Consider the following 19605-nt stretch of genomic DNA (forward strand, 5'->3'; position numbering starts at 1 on the left):
AAAAGAATGGCGAACGTAGATACAAGTATCTTGTCTTGGGGATGGATAAATCCTACTTTGTAAAGAATCATTCTAATTCAAACAAAAAATTCTCTGAAATTGACATTATCAAGATGCTTGATTTCTTGATTGACAACATATTTGTTACGTTTGGAGGACGTGTTTTTCAACAGGCTGTCGGAATTCCAATGTGAACCAATTGTGCCCCTCTTCTTGCCGACTTGTTTCTTTATTATTATGAGGCTGACTTCATACAGGAACTTCTTAGAAAGAAAGAAAAGAAGTTAGCAATATCCTTTAACGTAACGTTCCGCTATATAGATGATGTTCTCTCACTAAATAATACAAAATTTGGTAACTATGTTGAACGAATCTATCCCATCGAACTAGGATAAAGGATACTACAGATACAGTTAAGTCTGCCTCATATCTTGACTTACATCTAGAAATTGACAATGAGTGTCGGTTGAAAACAAAACTTTACGACAAAAGAGATGATTTCAGCTTCCCAATTGTGAACTTTCCATTTCTATGTAGCAACATTCCAACAGCGCCTGCATACGGAGTATATATCTCCCAATATATACGATATTCCCGGGCTTGTATTTCCTATCATGATTTCCTTGATAAAGGATTGCTGCTCACAAGGAAGCTATTAAACCAAGAGTTACAAATGGTGAAGTTGAAATCATCCCTTCGTAAATTTTACGGACGCCATCACGAGTTGGTAGACTGTTATGGAATAACCGTTTCACAGATGATTTCGAATATGTTCCTTATGTCGTAACTACAAAACCCTTCCCTTTTCACGAATGTGACCTACCGAATTAGACTATTAACCGGATTTGTAATAACATAAGCAACACGACGGGTGCCACATGTGGAGCAGGATCTGCTTACCCTTCTGGAGCACCTAAGATCACCCCCAGTTTTTGGTGGGGTTCGTGTTGCTTAGTGTTAAGTTTTCTATGTTGTGTCATTTGTACTATTATTTGTCTGTTTGTCTTTTTATTTTTGGCCATGGCGTTGTCAGTTTGTTTTCGATCTATGAGTTTGACTATCCCTCTGGTATCTTTCGTCCCTCTTTTGGAAATGTCTACCAATTGATATAAAAAAGAACATTAAAAAACAACTTTGGTCACCTCAACTTGTGAAAATCAGCCAACAAATGTGTATACCCCACTTTGATGATCTATACAGGATTTTGTTCCGTTTGGTGATTGATCACATTAAATGTTATCAACTTTACCTAAGTTGATACAAGCTTAAAAATACTTGACAAATTATGAAATTAGATTGCTTATAGTCTGTGTTATAACAAGTCTAATACACACGTGTATTAATAATTTGCTTATGTAATAACATTCATCTTGTACGTTCGAGATAAGTTTCACAGGCCAAATACATTAAAAACAAAAGCTGGCCTAATCAAAGCAGTTCCCATGTCCGCGTTTGCAGAAATTTATTATACATTGTAGCCCTCGAATATAACAAGAACCTCTTAAAAATCAAATTACATTTGTAGTTTCTGAATGATGATATATAGCATACAAAATGAACACGTCTAAAAGCTGTGTTCGACGAGCTTGCTATTTTAAAAATAACGTCGCGTCGTCTATTATACAAACATTGAGGTCTACAAAATGACAGAAAAGTGCATTAAATATAACGAGTTATCTCTACTGACTTTAGGTATATGCTCTGCAGTCATCTATCTACAATTCGTAAGAAAATATATTAAAATAATAAATTTAGATCTTTCTTACAAGGTTCACACGTTGTCGCTTTAAAGAAATAATCATATTCAACAGTCTAAAAAAAACTAGATATACAAATTACTGACTAGCATTTTTATGTGACGATTTGTAGAGCTTTAATGACACTTTATTATCAAAGAATACAAAACAACGACTTTAAACGTGAGCAAATTTTATTTACACACACTATTGAAAACTATAGCTCCTAAAATCCGACCTCAAACAAAAACAATGATTTTATGTGCATGTAAATATAAACGTATAGAAATATGTACACACAAAAGCACAAGCAAATACTACGTGATCAATGACATTTATTGTTTACGAAAAAAGTAAAATAACAAAAATACGTAACTCCAAGAATTTTCAAAACGGAAAGTCCCTTATCAAATGGCAAAATCAAAAGCTTAAACACACCAAACGAATGGAAAACAACTGTCATATTCCTGACTTGGTACAGGCATTTCCTTATGTAGAAAATGGTGGATTAAACCTGGTTTTATAGCTAACTAAACCTCTCACTTGTATGACAGTTGCATAAAATTCCATTATATTGACAACAAGTTGTGAACAAAACAAAAAGACATAATAAGTAAAAATGTCAAAAAATTAGGATGCAGCAGTCAACATTGTGTTATAATCTTAATCACTTTTAAAACAAACAACTATGTCAACAAAGAAAAACAAAATGGCATGTAGAAAAAGCACATAAGCAAAAATGAAAGACAAGAATACAAAAAATGACCATAGCACAATAACACAATGGCGGGATGTATAAATACAGAGCCACGCCAAAAGGATTAAACAGTAAAGGTTAATAATATACAAAGACAAATAAAAGAACACTTTAACACGCAATTTAGATGCTAAACAACGTCAGTACCTAGAATTTATACTTCAAGACCCTCATGTATTACTTGTGAAGTTGATACGGAATATTTATCAACAAGGTCTTGGTATCTTCCGATGAACCTTTTTAGAAAAAGGACGAGACGTTCTTTGACATAACCCTGGTTCATCAACTTTTTGCTCAGACACTGATGACGTTTTATAAAGTCTGAGTAGCAGCTGCCAGCTCTTGAATACCGAATGAATTGGGAAATGTATATGGAGGATATATCAATGGAACCCAATCAGAAAATTTTGGATTGTTAATGGAAAGAACATCATTAACATATCTGAATGTGAATTTAAATGATCTTGCTTCTTTGATCTTCTTGTTTTTGACAAGTGTCTAAAGGAACTCCGACTCATATGAAAATAAGAAGATGTCGGCAAGGAGAGGCGCATAGTTCGTTCCCATAGGAATGCCGACAATTTGTTGAAAAAGTCTACTTCCAAATTCAACAAATATGTTGTCAATAAGAAACTCCAGCATACTGATCCCATTGTTCCTCGTTGTAACATCATTAACAAAATATGCCGTATGGTATCACAAAGCAATATATTTAGCGTATGCTTCCTTTAGTATATTGAAAAGCATTGTTGATTATTTCTTTTAGACGATTTTTCAATTTGACATGGGGAATGGTGGTATAAAGGGTTGAAAAATCAAAGGTTTTGATAGAATTAATTTCAGAGAAAACCACAAAGTTTGTTTGAAATGTCACAAACGTATTTTATTTGTCAAAGACGGTGTTTTATTAAAGAAAATGCTTGTGTTTTTTAATCCCCTGTCTATATAATTGATAATTTCAGCAATAAAACCAAAGTTCCCAGAATAAAGACATTTGGCGTAAAGAGTTGTTATGTTTCATATAAGTGATTTCCCTTGTTGGTTTAACTGACATGTTCAAGCGACAATTAAATGAAGGTTACGTGAACTATCTTCATTGAGAACAGTTCGTTTTTGAAGTATAAACTAAAGTTTTTCCTTTTCAATGTAAGTATTTTGGTGGATTGGTACCGGTTGGTTCATACGGCTTCCAAAACCTTTGCACTGTGGCGCATCTGAAGAAATTTATTTTATAAAAATATATCATGCACACTGTAAATGGTATTATACTTTCATATTGTTGCTCTTCACTTTTAAATGACTGAAAGCTACATGCGACACGGTCTTTGGTGGACATAAGAAGGATCGTCAAAAATTAATTGCTAGCATAAAGGATGGTATTCTGCAAATAAAACAAAAGAACTTTGCCCGAGTATCTTGTTTACACGATAAAAAATCTTTTATTAGATTATTTCAATAGCCGATAGTGGGAAGAAGTATTACAACAAGCTTGATATTTATTGAAATGTTTGCCACATGATGTTAAGCAAACAACAATCAGACAATAAATAATCCCAACTTACTACAATGTAGTTATTCACATGCTTACCCGTTTACAAACTTCTAAGTGTGTCATCCGTGCACGTATACCTGTTGCCATCATCATAAAAAGAATTAACTACAGTTGTGTACAGAAAAGGGGAAAATGCAAAAGAACTTAAGCGATAAAGTTTTAATTTATGTATATTTTTGTCATTGGTGCATTCAGCTGCATGCAAGTATTGTTATATTTAATCCACTACAAACGGCTTTTACGAACGAAGTTTTCATGTTTATAAGTTTTCAAAAGTCACACCTGTTCCCGCCATTTAGTAATTAGATATATCATGCGTCTGGTCTAGTTCAGTCGTCATAAACAAACTTTGATCTTCCTGGTTTGAAACATGATATTATTTCAGGTACATTTAAATTTTTTCATATCTTACCGGGAAATATACACTTACATGTTTTGTATTTGGAGTCTTTACGGCGTAAAATAACCATTGGCAGATTCAAGTGGGGACGTAGAGTGTGTATGCCCCAGATGTTTGCATTTACAAGCATAGATAAAGGCAACAGTAGTATACCGCTGTTCGAAAGTCATAAATCGATTGAGAGAAAACAAATCCGGGTGACAAACTAAACCAAGTGAAACACATCAACTATAAAAGGAAAACAACGAAACAACAGAAATACTGAAGTGAACAAAAAAAAACAAACGACAATGCAACACACACAGAAACGAACTATAAGATAACAACTGCCATTTTCCTGACTTGGTACAGGACATTTTAATAATACAAATGGTGGGTTGAACCTGGTTTTTGTGGCTAGCCAAACCTCGCGCTTTTATGGCAATGTTAAATATAACACTAAAATGACAACATTATATGTCAGGAATACAGTACAAATAAATGCAAGAACATTCAGGACAGAGAAATACACAAATAAACAATACAATAGAACATTTCGACATGCTAACCACAGAATAAAAACGAACACGTAAAACAACATAGGACAACACACAAAAACAGCACAACAGTAGCACGAACTGTCTTTCACACGACTGGATCAACGCCACAAAAGTGACATCACAGGTAAATTTCAAAAAATTTGATACAGTTCAAGATCAGGTTTGTAACTATGTCATGTGATGTATTTTATAACAATTACATTAATATAAATATAGAATTGTGTTAGTAATTAGATTAATACATCTAGCTATGTCGGTATTTCTCCTAAATCAAACTGTAAACAAATAAATCGTGTACATATAGTTGCTTTAAACTAAAATATTATAAATGAACTGGGTGATTAATTACCTTTACTTTTACATACGAGTAGAAAATAAAAAAATTAGAATTACAACTACAAACGATAAGACATTTAACAATATCCGATCAGAATTACAAAAACAACATCATAACTAAATACATGAATGTTGGATAAACAAATACCGTGACACGTCTTATAGCAATGCGAATTCAAACTCAGCAAAACAGTCATAGTCGGAAATAGGTCATGTTCGTTACTTAAAAGACCAGATGACGTAAATGGTAAACCACAATGTAAGACATGGCAAAAATGTCTTTAGTTAGTTTAGACACAGACACATCGTATGGATCAACCTATTCGTGATGGTGTCCATAAAATTTACGAAGTGTCATTTTTAATCTTTCCTCCTCATAACTTTGTTGGAGCAGTTTCTGCGTAAGGAGCACACTCCTGTATATGAAGTCCGTATAGTGTGAACATAACGTATCAACTGAGATATGTAAACACCATACGATGGGGCAGAGGGTATTTTACTGCTGAGAAATGGGAAATTGATAATTGGGAAGTTGAAATCGTCCCGTTTGTCATAGATTTTAGTGTGAAGTCGTCCATCTGTGTCAATATTGAGGAAAAGATCAAGGTATGAAGCAGTCCTTCTAGTACCAGTAGTATCCTTAATTTCAAGTTCACTGGGATATATGAGATGTAAGTATTGGCTGAAATATGGGTTATTCAGTGATAGGACATCATCAATATATCTGAAAGTAAAATTAAAGAATTTCGCAAGGTGCTTTTTCTTTTTGTCTTTTAGAAGGTTCTGAATGAATTCTGCTTCATACGAGTACAAAAACAAATCGGCCAGTAGGGGTGCACAATTAGTACCCATTGGAATACCGACTGTCTGTTGAAATATCAATCCTCCAAACTCAACAAATATATTGTCGATCAAAAAGTCCAGCATTTTGATAATATCATCTTCAGTATATTTTCCAATAGATTCAGTGTGGTTTTTCACAAAATAAGAATTATTATAAACCAAAACAAAAATAAAATAGACATAAAAAAAATTGCCTCTCTACAATAAGCTCTTTTTCATCATTATGGTCAAATCCACCCTTTACCTCAAACCCGTAAAACGAATACAATCGCTGCTAGTCTGAGTTCCCGTGCTAATGAAAGCAATAACCTTTGCGATTGAAAGATCCCAACTAAATGATTTGAAAAGGTTATACCTATATATATATAAATAAATAATATATCATTATAAGGATACAATGCTTTAAAGAATAACACAATGACAAAAGAAAACTGGCGAAAAGACAACATCCCCACATAAAATACTACATAGAAAAAATTGTAACGCACTCCCCACCAACAACTAGGGTTGAAATGGTTTGCCCAAGTAAGGGAACCAGTTCCTGTCCACTCCACTAGTAGTAATATAAAGTTAATACTCAGTAAATTGTTGCATTTGATAGTGTCATCAACGACGAAAGGAGAACGAAATTATGGCAACGGCAAGTGAAACATTTCCGTGGTCATCTGTAAATTCTACGATTTTTAGATTGATAAGATGTTGTATAAGATTAAGTCAGGACGTTAAATGACTGGTTCCACTATATCGATATCTTTATTTTTTGTTAAGTTTTCCAACAATTCGACAGAAAGCCGTACAATAATTTGTTAGAACGGTTTTTCCAATTGCATTCAAAATCTACTTAATTGTGTTTCAATGTGCAGATGTAATATCGTTTGTGTAAAAAAAATGGTATGTAAGACCACTTTTTTTAGCCCCTGAATTCGAAAATCAAATAAATATTATAAATCTGCCGAATAACATGCTTCATATTTTCATCAGACATTATAATGTCGATCATCAATATGTATTACGTTTGCAGATTATGTCTTTCAACTTTTGTGCAAACAGCAAAACCTGTCAAAACAACATCATTTTGAGATATTGTCATTAATATAGAGATAAGAGACAAGGCTTTACCCAAAAATATATTTAGCTACAAGATGTATTTAACAAAGTTGTACATGTGTGCAAAATATCTGTTTGGTTAAGGCCATAACTATTCTATCCAAATTATACGTTTGAAATTGATATTTCAGGGGCCTACATTATATTGCTTAAATGATATTTATTACATCAGTGGCGAAATTTTTTTTTCTTTAGGGATTTTGTTATGCAACTGTTGTCGTAACAGTAATACAAGATTATGTCAAAATTGAATTTCAGTTCACACGACACTGGATAAAACCTCATCAACTCCACCACCTATTGAAAACATTGTTTTTTAATCACTTATCAGCTGGTTGTGTAAGGTATACACCAGTTGAATCGTAGAAAAGGTATTTGGTTTGCCATTAAGTATATGTGATTAAGTTGTGGCTCTACGTTTATCGGTATTTATTTTGTTATTGTTTGTTCATGTTGTTTGCTCTTTTCCCTTTGAATATTGTGAATTCTTGGTTGCTAGAAAACTGTCCGATTTTACACCTTAATTGGTGTGCAAATATCAATTTTATCTATTTCAGTAAAGTAGATCATGGCAACAACCAGCACATTTATATGCGGCGTGTGTGATTCCCAGCATATCACTAAAGATGCAGAGCACTGGTGCCCTGAATGTGAGGAAGGTTTATGTCCTAACTGTCTTATATTTCACAACTCGTCTAAGCTTTCACGAGGTTATGGTATTATCTCCATAGGAAATTATAAACAGTTACCACAGCACATCTCAAGTATACGTCAACATTGCCAAGACCAAGATAGAAAGTATCAGCACTTTTGTCCAATCCATGAAGTCCTGTGTTGTCCATTCTGTATAACATCATAGTGAATGTAAAGGACTACAAGTCTTAGACTACGTGGGTTTGTGCTGTATTTCTGTAACGTAGTATTTCATTTTAGCGATATTTTTTAACATTGTCATATAAGCGGAAGGTTTGGCTAGCCATAAATCAGGTTAAATCCACCATTTTTTCTTAAAATGTGCTGTACCAAGTCAGGAATATGGCAGTTGTTATCAAATAGTTCGTTTCTATGTATGTTGGCGTTTGTTTTTGTTGCACTTCAGTGTTCTTGTTGTTCCTTTGTTTTCCTCTTATAGTTGATGTGTTTCCCTCGGTTTTAGTTTGTAACCCGGATTTGTTTCCTCTCAATCGATTTATGACTTTTGAACACCGGTATACTACTACTGCCTTTATTTAGAGGAAGTCGTGAAGACATCTGAATTATCCAGTCAGTTCGAAGACATGAAACAGATATTGAGGGATATAGAAAGGAACATTCTGAAAGAATAAAGATTGACCGTGAAGGAAATCTAAAGAGTATTCAGGAACAGCAAAACAAATTCCAGTGCGAAATCAAACAAGTATGCCAGCAAATAAACTCATATCTTGAGAAGCAAGCCATAGACAATTTAAAATCTACTGAAGATAAAGTTCAATACCAGATTGAAACGTTATTAAGCAAACTTTCCAACACCAGTGAAGAAGTTGAAGATTTGGGAAAATATTATTTCAGCAATGACAAACTATGCTTCAGAAGTACAAAGATTTCTTGTGAAAAAAACAGATTGAGTCAGAAGTAGTAAAATCAGAAACATTTATCAGTTCCTTAGTAGACAGTGGAAGTCATCAACAAGTAACTCTTAACTGTAGTATTGACAGTAACGTTTCTGAATTTTTATCTTCTATTTCCTCCTTCTGTACAATATCAACAGAAACAAATTATTTAAATATTCTTCTAACGACAGAAAAAGGAAAGCAAGTTCAGATCGTGTCTGTTCAACCTACAGCTCAGACATCAATATTTGATATCAAGATAGAGTTGATACGAACGTTGACATTACCGATAGGAAGTGGTGTCACGTACATAACATGATACACAATAACCCCTTCAGGAAAATTGGTTTTTTCGCCGATTTTACTGATAACAGAAGACATGTTTTTTTTAAAAGGCAAATGGGACTTAAGACGGCGAATTACAATCATTATCACCATATGATGTTACATCTATCGATGATAGAAGAGTCGCAATAATTCAAAATGAAAAAATTCAAATCATATACCGGTATTTGTCATCTAAAGAGATAGAAGCGACGATCAAAATAAGAAATGGGGAATGCTCGTGAATTTCTTATGGGCAGGATATGTTATTATACTGTGAATCTGGAAAAGGTATACACATGTTAAAGCTGGCAGATGGCAGTCCTATTAATTACATTGTCATTGAAGGCAAAAAAACTATGTGGAACTATGTAGCATCTACCCAAAATAACAGACGAATATGTACAATAATACGGTCACATGCTACAAAGTTTCAGGCGCGAAAATCTGATAATTTAGAAATGAAGATGTTATCCGTTCACCATATAGTGTGTCAGTTGATAAATACTCAAACGTTTACGTGGCATCACAGGGCAATAAAAGCATTGTGGTTATGTCACATGATGGAACACAGAGTAGGACATTGATAGGTAAATCAAACGTTTGGGCGATTGACATTGATAAAGAAAGAAATATTTTAATGGTAGCTGAATTTCCCGATAATAACGTTCAAGTTAACAAAATTGAATAAGTCTACTGCATTATAGATTTTTCATCATTACCAAAATAAATAACTATTTCTCTTTCCCGTCAACAAGATGAGATATGTTTTAACGAATGTTAAATCGCCATCAAATTGGATGATTTTATGGAAGGTGTAAGCAGTACTTGTGTGGTTAAGAAGTGTCAATAACTATTAGTACTTGACACGTGTATATACTTAGTCCTTAGGAACAAAGAAAACACACGAATTTTTCAACAAAATTAAAATAGTGATATAAAGAGTATAATTAGTGAATATCTGCATAAATTGTTTTACATTGAAATCCATATATTACATTGTAATCTCCCTGTCGTAATAGATACATTGCATATGAAAGCTACAACTTATATGAGGCTGTCCGTGGTGTTTCTTAAAATAAGTCAAAATAGAGGAATCATGGAAATGGATTATGAGCAAATGTCCTCATACTTATGTTATATAACAAGAATCTGAACAATCTTTTAAAAAACGCACATAAGAATTTAAAAAATAAATTTCGTACCTAGCAGGCGCAATAACTGTGATAGGGCGAAATAAAATCGAACTATTAGCTTTTACAATTTCAAATTTTGAGAGAACCTAAATTAGTTTTTAAATATGCAGTCAATCGAACCTCTTAACCTGAAGAGGCACATAAAATTCAATCTACATATCGAAGATGTCTTGGAAACAGACACAAGTTACAAAAAAAAATATCTAACTTTATGAAATTCTATGTGTGCTGTATGGTTTAATTTTCCATGCCATTCATTGCCCTTATGGAAAAAAAATTTTTGGAAGCGGAACTAATAATTTCACGAAAAGCTAGATGTGAAATTTCACTTTTAATTTTTTTGTATTTAAAATGTTTTGTACAGGTAGATAAATATTACATCTACTTTTTCATGAAATTATCATTTGCAAAGCAAACATGTATAAAGATAAGTAGATATGTTCAAAACTACAAGCAGATATTCAATTAATTTTGTTTTGCTCTCTAATATATACATAGTATATGGTTGTAGTTTTGAACAAATCTAACTAAACGAGTGCAATTCTGCTTTAGTCTTTCGTGACATTTAGCCCTGAACGTCATACTAACTTTATTAGATATATGTGTTACTGCTTTCCATCTGCACAACACGTTTCTGGAATAACCTTCATCATTCCTCGGATATGCTGGAAACAAAAAGCTTAAAAGACAAAGAGAGACATAGGAGAGAGAGATACACAAGTAGAGAAAACATTTTAGAGGACCAAAAACAAATAACGAACTAAACAACATAGCATTAAATTGGCGAATGTAAACTCTGTACGAATCTGTTAAAACCTTAGTTTAAGTATAACTAAATAGTTTATAAACTCGTATTTAACAATCAAATGTATCATGTTAATCATGCGAGTACTAAGTACAGGTCACTGGGTTGACAGTACCTATGAGAAACATTAATGTCATACAAAATATGAAATTGTTTTGAAAAAAAGTATTATTTTAAGTAACTATTGGTGCCCAAATGAAATATGTAAGCACATAATCATGTACATCTAATGAATTCACATAAATATATTATCCACCTAACAAAAAAAACATTTTTTAGAGATATAGACCATGTCTAAAACTTAAAACTGACAAATATCAGGCAGATATATATACCTCAAAACAAATCACCATACAAAATCATGTTGATATGACATGTATATGCTGGACCTTATCTAGAAAGATTGATTGATGGATTGATTGGTGTTAAACGACACATTCAGCACTATTGTGCTATTTCGTGGCGGTTAGTTTTTATTGGTGGAGGAAGCCAGAGTGCCCAGAGAGAACAACCGACTATCGGCGGGAAACCTGACACTCCTAGTCAATTAAGACTCGAACACACCTACCACGTACGGGATTCCAACTTTACTAGTGAAGTATAATTGATTGATTATTTTAATGTCACTTCAGCACACTTAGCTATATCATGGCGACCAGTTTTTATTGTTAGAGGAAGCCAGAGTACCCAGAGAGGGAAACACCAACCTTCAGCACGAAAAGTGGCAGTCCTATTCAATTAAGATCATAGTCAAACAAGCCTTGCTGATGCGGATTTTGAACTCACAATCTCAGTGTTGACAGGTTAGTGATTAGTGCAGATGACCTACTTATACCACCAGGCCGCCAAAACCCCTTACACAGGGAAATTTCTCTCACATGAATTTCATGAGAATTTAAATTCATGTGAATCAATTTCACGTGAATTTTAAAAATAAAGTTATTTAAGCATTGTATCCTGACTTAGCAAAAAGATTAATGTCAGGATTGAATCATGTTTTCTTAACAAAATTTCCAAATGAAAACAGACCTTTATCTGAGAGTTCCAAGTGGTGAGGTGAAATCATCACTTCGAAAATTTTACGGAAGCCATCACAAGTTAGTTGACCGTTATGGAATATATGTTCTCAGATGATAACATATGTTCCAAATTGTTGTAACCACAATCCACAAAACAGATCTTTTTTCCTTGAATATGATCTACCAGGTTTGTTCTTACATGAGCAACTTGATGGGTGCCATATGTGGAGCAGGATTTGCTTACCCTCTTGAAACACCTAAGATCACCCCTGGTTTTGGTGGGGTTAATGTTGCTCAGTCTTTAGTTTTCTATGTTGTGTTTTGTGTCTTTCTCCTTTTTTTATTACAACTTGTTAAAAAAACAAACATATTATTGCAAAAATATGTTTTATTATAAAATTTTAAATTACATTATATAAACAACTTTGGAACAGTATAATACGAATAACAAAAACATAAAGGTTAATTATCCCTTGTGTTGAGCAATTCTTGACATTTATATATTTTACCAACAACTTCTGTATCTGACAAATAAGGCTACTTTCCTTATCTAAAAAATTGTGTTGTGAATAATTGTATTATTCAATTACAGAAAATTGATTTTTACAACTTCATTTGTACAATACAGTGTCACAAAAATAAACATTAGAATGTTTATGATTATGAAACATGTTTTTTTCAGCACACTTATCGTCAGTTTTCCTGTTTAAACTCTGTTTAAAGACATGGTGTGTCTATGGGATCTTATTTAAGTTGTGGTGAATTTTTGAACTCATAAAATTAAAATGCATTTTTGTTTGTGAATAAAGTGATAGCTTTTTTACAATTTTAAAGGAATATTTGTAACATAACTTAAATGGAACCAAATATACAATAATTTGTTGATGTAGTTTCTAAATGTGAATGTTTTTATGATAAACCAACATACTTGAATGTGTCTGAGAGTAATTTACCAAAGTAACCATACAAAATAGAAGATCAAATTATTGTGATATTTGGAGATAGCAAATGATATAAAAATTTCATAGTGGTTAAAATGCCCAAAATAAATGTAAAATGCTAAAGTAATTATTTTGTCTAAAAATACATACAGGTAGAAACAGAAGTAAATATGGCATTAACACAGTACCTAAGGTACTTAATTATTCATTTTGAACATTCCAAAATTTCTATGCTTTATATTCATATATATCTTTCTATTTACATAAATACTGACCATTTAATCTGATACTTGTTGAAAGTATGTTTCCAAAAATTTATTTATTGTCCCTACTTCAATGATTTTGGTATTTTGAAACTAAGAGTAACCTTAAATTTTAAACTAGTACAAAAGTAAAAAATGTTAAGAAATGGAATGCTGTTTGTTTTGATAACAATTTACCATCAGTACAATATGAAATATTTGATGATTTGAAAATAAGGAAATTGAGACATTTATTGTAACCTTCTTCTAGATATTTTATTTGGACTTCACATAAAAGAGAGGCAAAAGATACCAAAGGGACATTCAAACTTATAAATATGCTTCTGTTTGCTTAGGCATCATCTAACACATATACCTTCCATTGAAAGGACCATAAAACTGACAGACTATTTCAATTGTGAGGACATGTCATATAGAGATATGTAGTATTATGCTATTTAACAAATCTTTTTCAGTTGATGAAACTTGAATGTACAGGCAAATTTCTTTATCCTTATTTATTGAAAGTACATATAATTTCATAGAGAAAAAACTTTCAAGATGATATGGGTTACACTGTAGAATAAAAGAGGCTGAACATTTATAAATATATATATATATTTCAAAACAAAACCAACTTATGGAATGACTTTTTAAACGATATCTTCATCTGACAAAATGTATATAAAATGCATCTTGTATAAACATATAATTCTAAAAAGAGTAAAAATTTAAAAAATAATAACTTCATAAATTCAAGCTATATTCACAATATTTTTACCGACAAACATATTGCTAAAATTTCTACATTAAAAACAAATGCCCTAATATTCATCCAAATATATGAAACATTAGGATTGCACCAATTCATTTTAGTAATAAAAAATAAAGACTTGTATAAGCTTATTTAATGAATCTTTCTATGATTGTATATTTTGAGCATTCAATAACATTAAAAGTTTAATAAAGGGTAGTCTCATGTAATGTAAGGAAGACATGTATAAACAGTTTAGTCTTCAAAATAATCATCTAATGCTGCTCTATTATCATAGAAAGCTATTCTTTGTGGTCGATATACACTAGAGTTTGTCGGATGATCATAGGCATAAGTCCATTCCTGACCGGGAGGAAAATATGGCACCATTGCATTTGGATTTTTAGATCTGTATTCTATTTCAGAATTTCCAGCACTTTCAAGTTTTTCTTTTCTTAATCTGGTCCTGGAAAATAAAACACAGAATACATTACTTCCAATCAAATATATTCTTGGTAAAAATGTATTAACTAATTATCTATTTCGATATTTAATATATGATGTGTGATCCTGAGCTTTTCAGTTGACCTAGCACCAATTTAAAAATGTAATATTTCTATTTGCAAATTTCCATGAAGTTATCTCACTGTGTGTTCAGTATCAGTATGATACCTGTTATTGGCATCTAAGTTTGATACATTGATATTGAAAAAGCCATATCATATGGACTTTGCCCAAAACAGATGTTATTCTGTTTAGGTTTCATATACTGCAGTTTCATTATTTTTCGTGATATACCAATTTTTCGTGGATTTTGTTGGTATAGGTCTACAATCTATTAAAATGTTTAACGAAGCACAAATTTCTAAAAGCTTTTATGCAGACTTCAGCAAATCCACGCTTTCAAATAGCCACAAAAACACAAGTTGTCCTCAATACACAAAATTGGTATCCACGAAAATAAATAAATCCACAGTACCGTGTTTAACTTGGACAGATCAATATTATCACATTATAATTCCTATAGGTATAACATCTGCTATGCTGACTTACCTACGATATACACAGATACCAGCCACTATAATTCCTATAAGTATAAGAACTGCTATGGTGACAGATACTGCAATAATTGTCACAGCATTCATTTCTGAACCATCTTCATTTGGTGGTTTATCTTCACAGCCAGAACCTATAAAACAATTGGAAATAAGTAATTGTTGACTGTAGACATTGTTTTTATCTTTCAGTGTGTATATTTCTAATTTGAACGTTGAAAACTTTAAATACTGGCAATAAACCATTATTCATGTTTGCAGATTATTTCAAAGATGATTTGGGGAAGTAAGGATCTTTTCAAAATAAAATCAATACTAACTAAAATGCAACAAATAACAATCACATAATTAATTTTGAAATTTGAGTTAAAAGGTGTATATAAGGGTATCAAAATAGTACAAGTACCTGTAACTTTGGACCAGCTATCTGTTGCTATACTGGGTCTACAGGCCATACAAGGATCATTAGGAGATTTGGTATCTTTAAGGTAACATACAGACCCAATCAAACAGGAACTAGCCAGCTACAAATATATATTACATTCATAATTCTGGTCATATTGTCAATTTATAGATAAGCTTGCATCAAAATAAAATGTACCACAAAAAAGGATTTCTAATATTTCATTTGTCTGTATATGTAATTTATATATAGTTCTCCCTCTATTGAGAATGAGTTAATATATTTCACAAAACAAGATAATTAAATTAAAAAATCCAATATAAAAAATGCAATTATCAAGAGTGGAGAAATATTGTAACTCATTAATTAGTAGACGGAATGAGAAATTGTCTCCCACATTTTTCAGTCTGTCTTGTTATAACACTCCTCCCCTCATCCACAAGGTCCATTATGGTGCTGTTGGCAATGGTTTAAGCTACCAATTACACAACTTCATAGTGAATTAGCTAATAATCACAACACCTCAAAACTGCTTTATTTAGCTAGATAATTTAACCATATATTGATTTATCTAAAACCAACATGCTGAGCCATGTATAAAATCATTTACCAACACTTGAAAAATAGTTCCAATGTGTAAAAAATATAACATCAATGCTTTAAATCTACAATGTTGTTTTAATTTATTGTACAGATATAACTTTTAACATAAAAAAGTGCTACCATCACTTCTTCATGGAGTCACTGATTATGTAATGATTAAACTTTTAATTGTATAACACATGTGTTGCATTACTTACATTTGTAGTACATGTGGCTATAGCAGTGGTAGCATCTTCTGTACATGTGTAACAACTTGATGTATAGGCCACATAAATGGACTGCTGGCCACTTGGGTTAGTACCATCATTACTGAGAGCCACAGTCACAGTTTTCTTGTTAGGATTTGGACATACCACATGTGCTATACTTTTGTATATAGCTTTCACTTTCTCTGTTGCTAATGTGCTTGTTATTCCATTAGTTCCAACCTAAAATAGTTTTAATAATAAGATCCAGATTAAACCTTAAAACTTGATCCTTCAATATGAAAGGTTTACCTATAGGAAAGGTGCATACCTATCAATATATATCATACTGCATATAGGTGCACAAAAATGATCTTTAAACATTATGTTTGTTACAACTTACATATCTGACTTGAATATTTAGTTTGTCAATGCCTGTGCTTTATGTTACTTATGTTGTTTTTTTTTTTTTAAATCCAGAAGATTTTGTAAAATTTCATTAAAATCTCTATTTTGGCCAATATGGGTTTTGAATGTCAACACATATAAAAGTTTGACAAAAAAAATTTAATTCATTTTCTTACATATCAACTTGAAACATATTTATCTGGAAGCAATGGGCTTAATATTTGGCCAAATATGGAACTGAACTTACTCCTTTAGATTGTAAGTTATTCTTTTTGTGACTGAAAAGTTGTCAAAATTTTTCGCTATAATAAAATCATCACAAAAATTCATGAATTTAGAGTAAAATAATCATGTTTTAGACAAGAACATCTGAAATATTATAAAGTACTTAACCTTGCTAAAATGTACTGTATATTAAAACATTTCTAGAGGATATATAAATGATATATATGAAAACAGTAGGTGTGGGATGTACATATGTGAGACAGCAACCCAAGGATACCTAAAGGTTAATAGATTTCGGGTAAACCTCAATGAGACAGTAACCCAACAACTCAAAAATTACACAAGAGGAAACCGTAATTTTTGCTTACTGTAACTTCTGTGAGATGACATGTTAAGTCTGTACCATTGATAAATTTGGCCCCATAGACTTGTATCTGTGTACAGTTGAGTTTAGACAGATCACACACATTATTACTATATGATGCTAGGACTATTGGTTTGTCTGTATTTTTCACACTGCAGTCTGGTCCAAATCTGTTAGCGTTACAATTACATTCACCTGAAATATATCAATAATTCATATATAAGTCTGGTTCAAATCTGTTATGTTTACAACTACATTCATCTGATACAGCAATCAGTAGCCTGTCAACACTGAGATTGCGAGTTCGAACCCCGCACGTGGCAGGTGCTTACAACTACAATCGACAGCAATCACTAGCCTGTCAACACTGAGATTGTGAGTTCGAACCCCGCACGTGGCAGGTGCTTACGACTACAATCGACAGCAATCACTAGCCTGTCAACACTGAGATTGTGAGTTCGAACCCCGCACGTGGCAGGTGCTTACGACTACAATCTTTATTGACTTAGGATTGCCATTTTCCTGCCCAGTGTCATGGTTCTCTGGCTTCCTCAACCAATAAAAACCAGGTGCCACGAGATACCTAATAATGCTGAAGTGACATTTAACACTAACAATCAATCAATCACATTTACCTGAAGTGTGTCAATCATTTATATCAATAACTACTCTCTCCTTGTAAACCGGCCTTAGTAAGTTTGCATCATCCATCTAAATCTTCCTTAAGGATGTACTTAGGTGATCTAAGGTAAAATTAAATAAATCAAGAATTCAAAATTGATACTTTAAGCTGGAAGAGTATTAGTTAAGGATAAAAATAAGCTAAAAATATTGATAGGTCATGGAGCTCCTTTTCGAGATATTTGATTCATATAATATGTCGGGAAAAGGCTGATCCGGATTTTTACCTTATGTTTGCATTGGTATTATTTGGGTCTCAAATCAAAAAAGAGAAAATCAGGAATCTGCTTAAATTTTGTCAAATGACCTTTTATGAGCTATTAAGTCTTATGTTAAAATATAAATAGGTGTTATGGGGCAAAATATTTTACCTTGTATCGTATGGAAAAACATAAAGGAGTCCGATCATTTGAAACTTATTCCAAAACCTCACCTTAGTACATCCTTAACAAGATATAATTTAGACTTTTAGACAATCTTTGTTCTAGTGACTATTGTTTTCGTGACATAATCATTACTTATGTTTTCATTTTATGGTACCTCACAACAGACAATTATGTTTGATTACATTATATGGTTAAAATGGTTTTTGTACATACCGTATAGCGGGTTATTTTCGCGGGTGTAAAATTTCACGATTAAAGGGCAACTAAGTATACGAAAAATTTTGGAGGTTTTTATTTTGGTGGATTCTTAAATCCCAATTAAATATTTTGGTGGATACTGAAATTGTTGCAGTTAAAAAGTTTTAAAACTTGACAAACAAGTGTCTATTGTTATGGTTTATTGATTTTTTTTTACCGGAATGACCTCTTATTTATTGATTAGATTCTGATACAGTTAATCATTAGAATACCGCTAACTTAGATATTTGTTACAGGTATTCAAACGTATTGTAAATTTTACGATTGATTAGTTACGAAATTGACCGGACCTTTGATGTACTTACTAATTAGGTTACAAAATTATCATGAGTGTTTACAACTCTTATATAGTTTGACACTAATTAATAAGGGTAATTACCTGATAAGAGTACCTTACACTCTTATTCTAATTGACACTTACTAATAAGGGTATACACACCTGACAGTGATTTTATAAAATACATTTATGTACAATGCCCTTTGACATTTATCTTGTTAAAACTAACATATACCGTTATTGACCTGCTGACAAGAAAAAATAGGTCATTTACAAAATCCTTTAACCATGTCAACTTCGAAACTACCCAACGTATGCATAAATTTTCGCGGAATTTATTTTCGCGATTTTCGTTTATCCGCCAAAATAAGCGAAAATAAACACCCCGCGAAAATAACCCACTATATGGTAGTGTGCATTCACTGACATTATACTTAATAAATTCAGATTGGTTAAAATACATCTACAATATGCTATAAACAGACATGTGATTCTTCCGCCGGGAGTCAAAAACTCCTGATTTTTAAGCCTTCTTCCATCCCTCCCATTAGTACTTCAGATCTTCCAGGTTTTATTTTCTAAATTTCAAACCCCAAAAACTTGTCAGTCTCCATTTTTTT

At 32.3% G+C, this 19605-nt stretch overlaps 1 protein-coding gene across 1 annotated transcript in view; it reads right to left on the reverse strand.

Moving 5' to 3' along the window:
• Positions 1–12573: 12573 nt before the first annotated feature.
• LOC127733748 (uncharacterized) overlaps positions 12574–19605 on the reverse strand; it is a 161745-nt gene continuing 154713 nt past the window's right edge. Inside the window, exons 149-153 of the mRNA XM_052243063.1 lie at positions 17388–17578; positions 16399–16629; positions 15602–15719; positions 15194–15329; positions 12574–14606 (exon numbers count right to left, since the gene is read on the reverse strand). Coding sequence (XP_052099023.1) covers positions 14396–14606; positions 15194–15329; positions 15602–15719; positions 16399–16629; positions 17388–17578 — 887 coding nt within the window. The 3' untranslated portion in view covers positions 12574–14395. The remainder of the gene's footprint in view (positions 14607–15193; positions 15330–15601; positions 15720–16398; positions 16630–17387; positions 17579–19605) is intronic.

Source organism: Mytilus californianus, unplaced genomic scaffold, assembly GCF_021869535.1.
Source record: "Mytilus californianus isolate M0D057914Y unplaced genomic scaffold, xbMytCali1.0.p SCAF_3, whole genome shotgun sequence".
NCBI classification, from domain to species: Eukaryota; Metazoa; Mollusca; class Bivalvia; order Mytilida; family Mytilidae; genus Mytilus; species Mytilus californianus.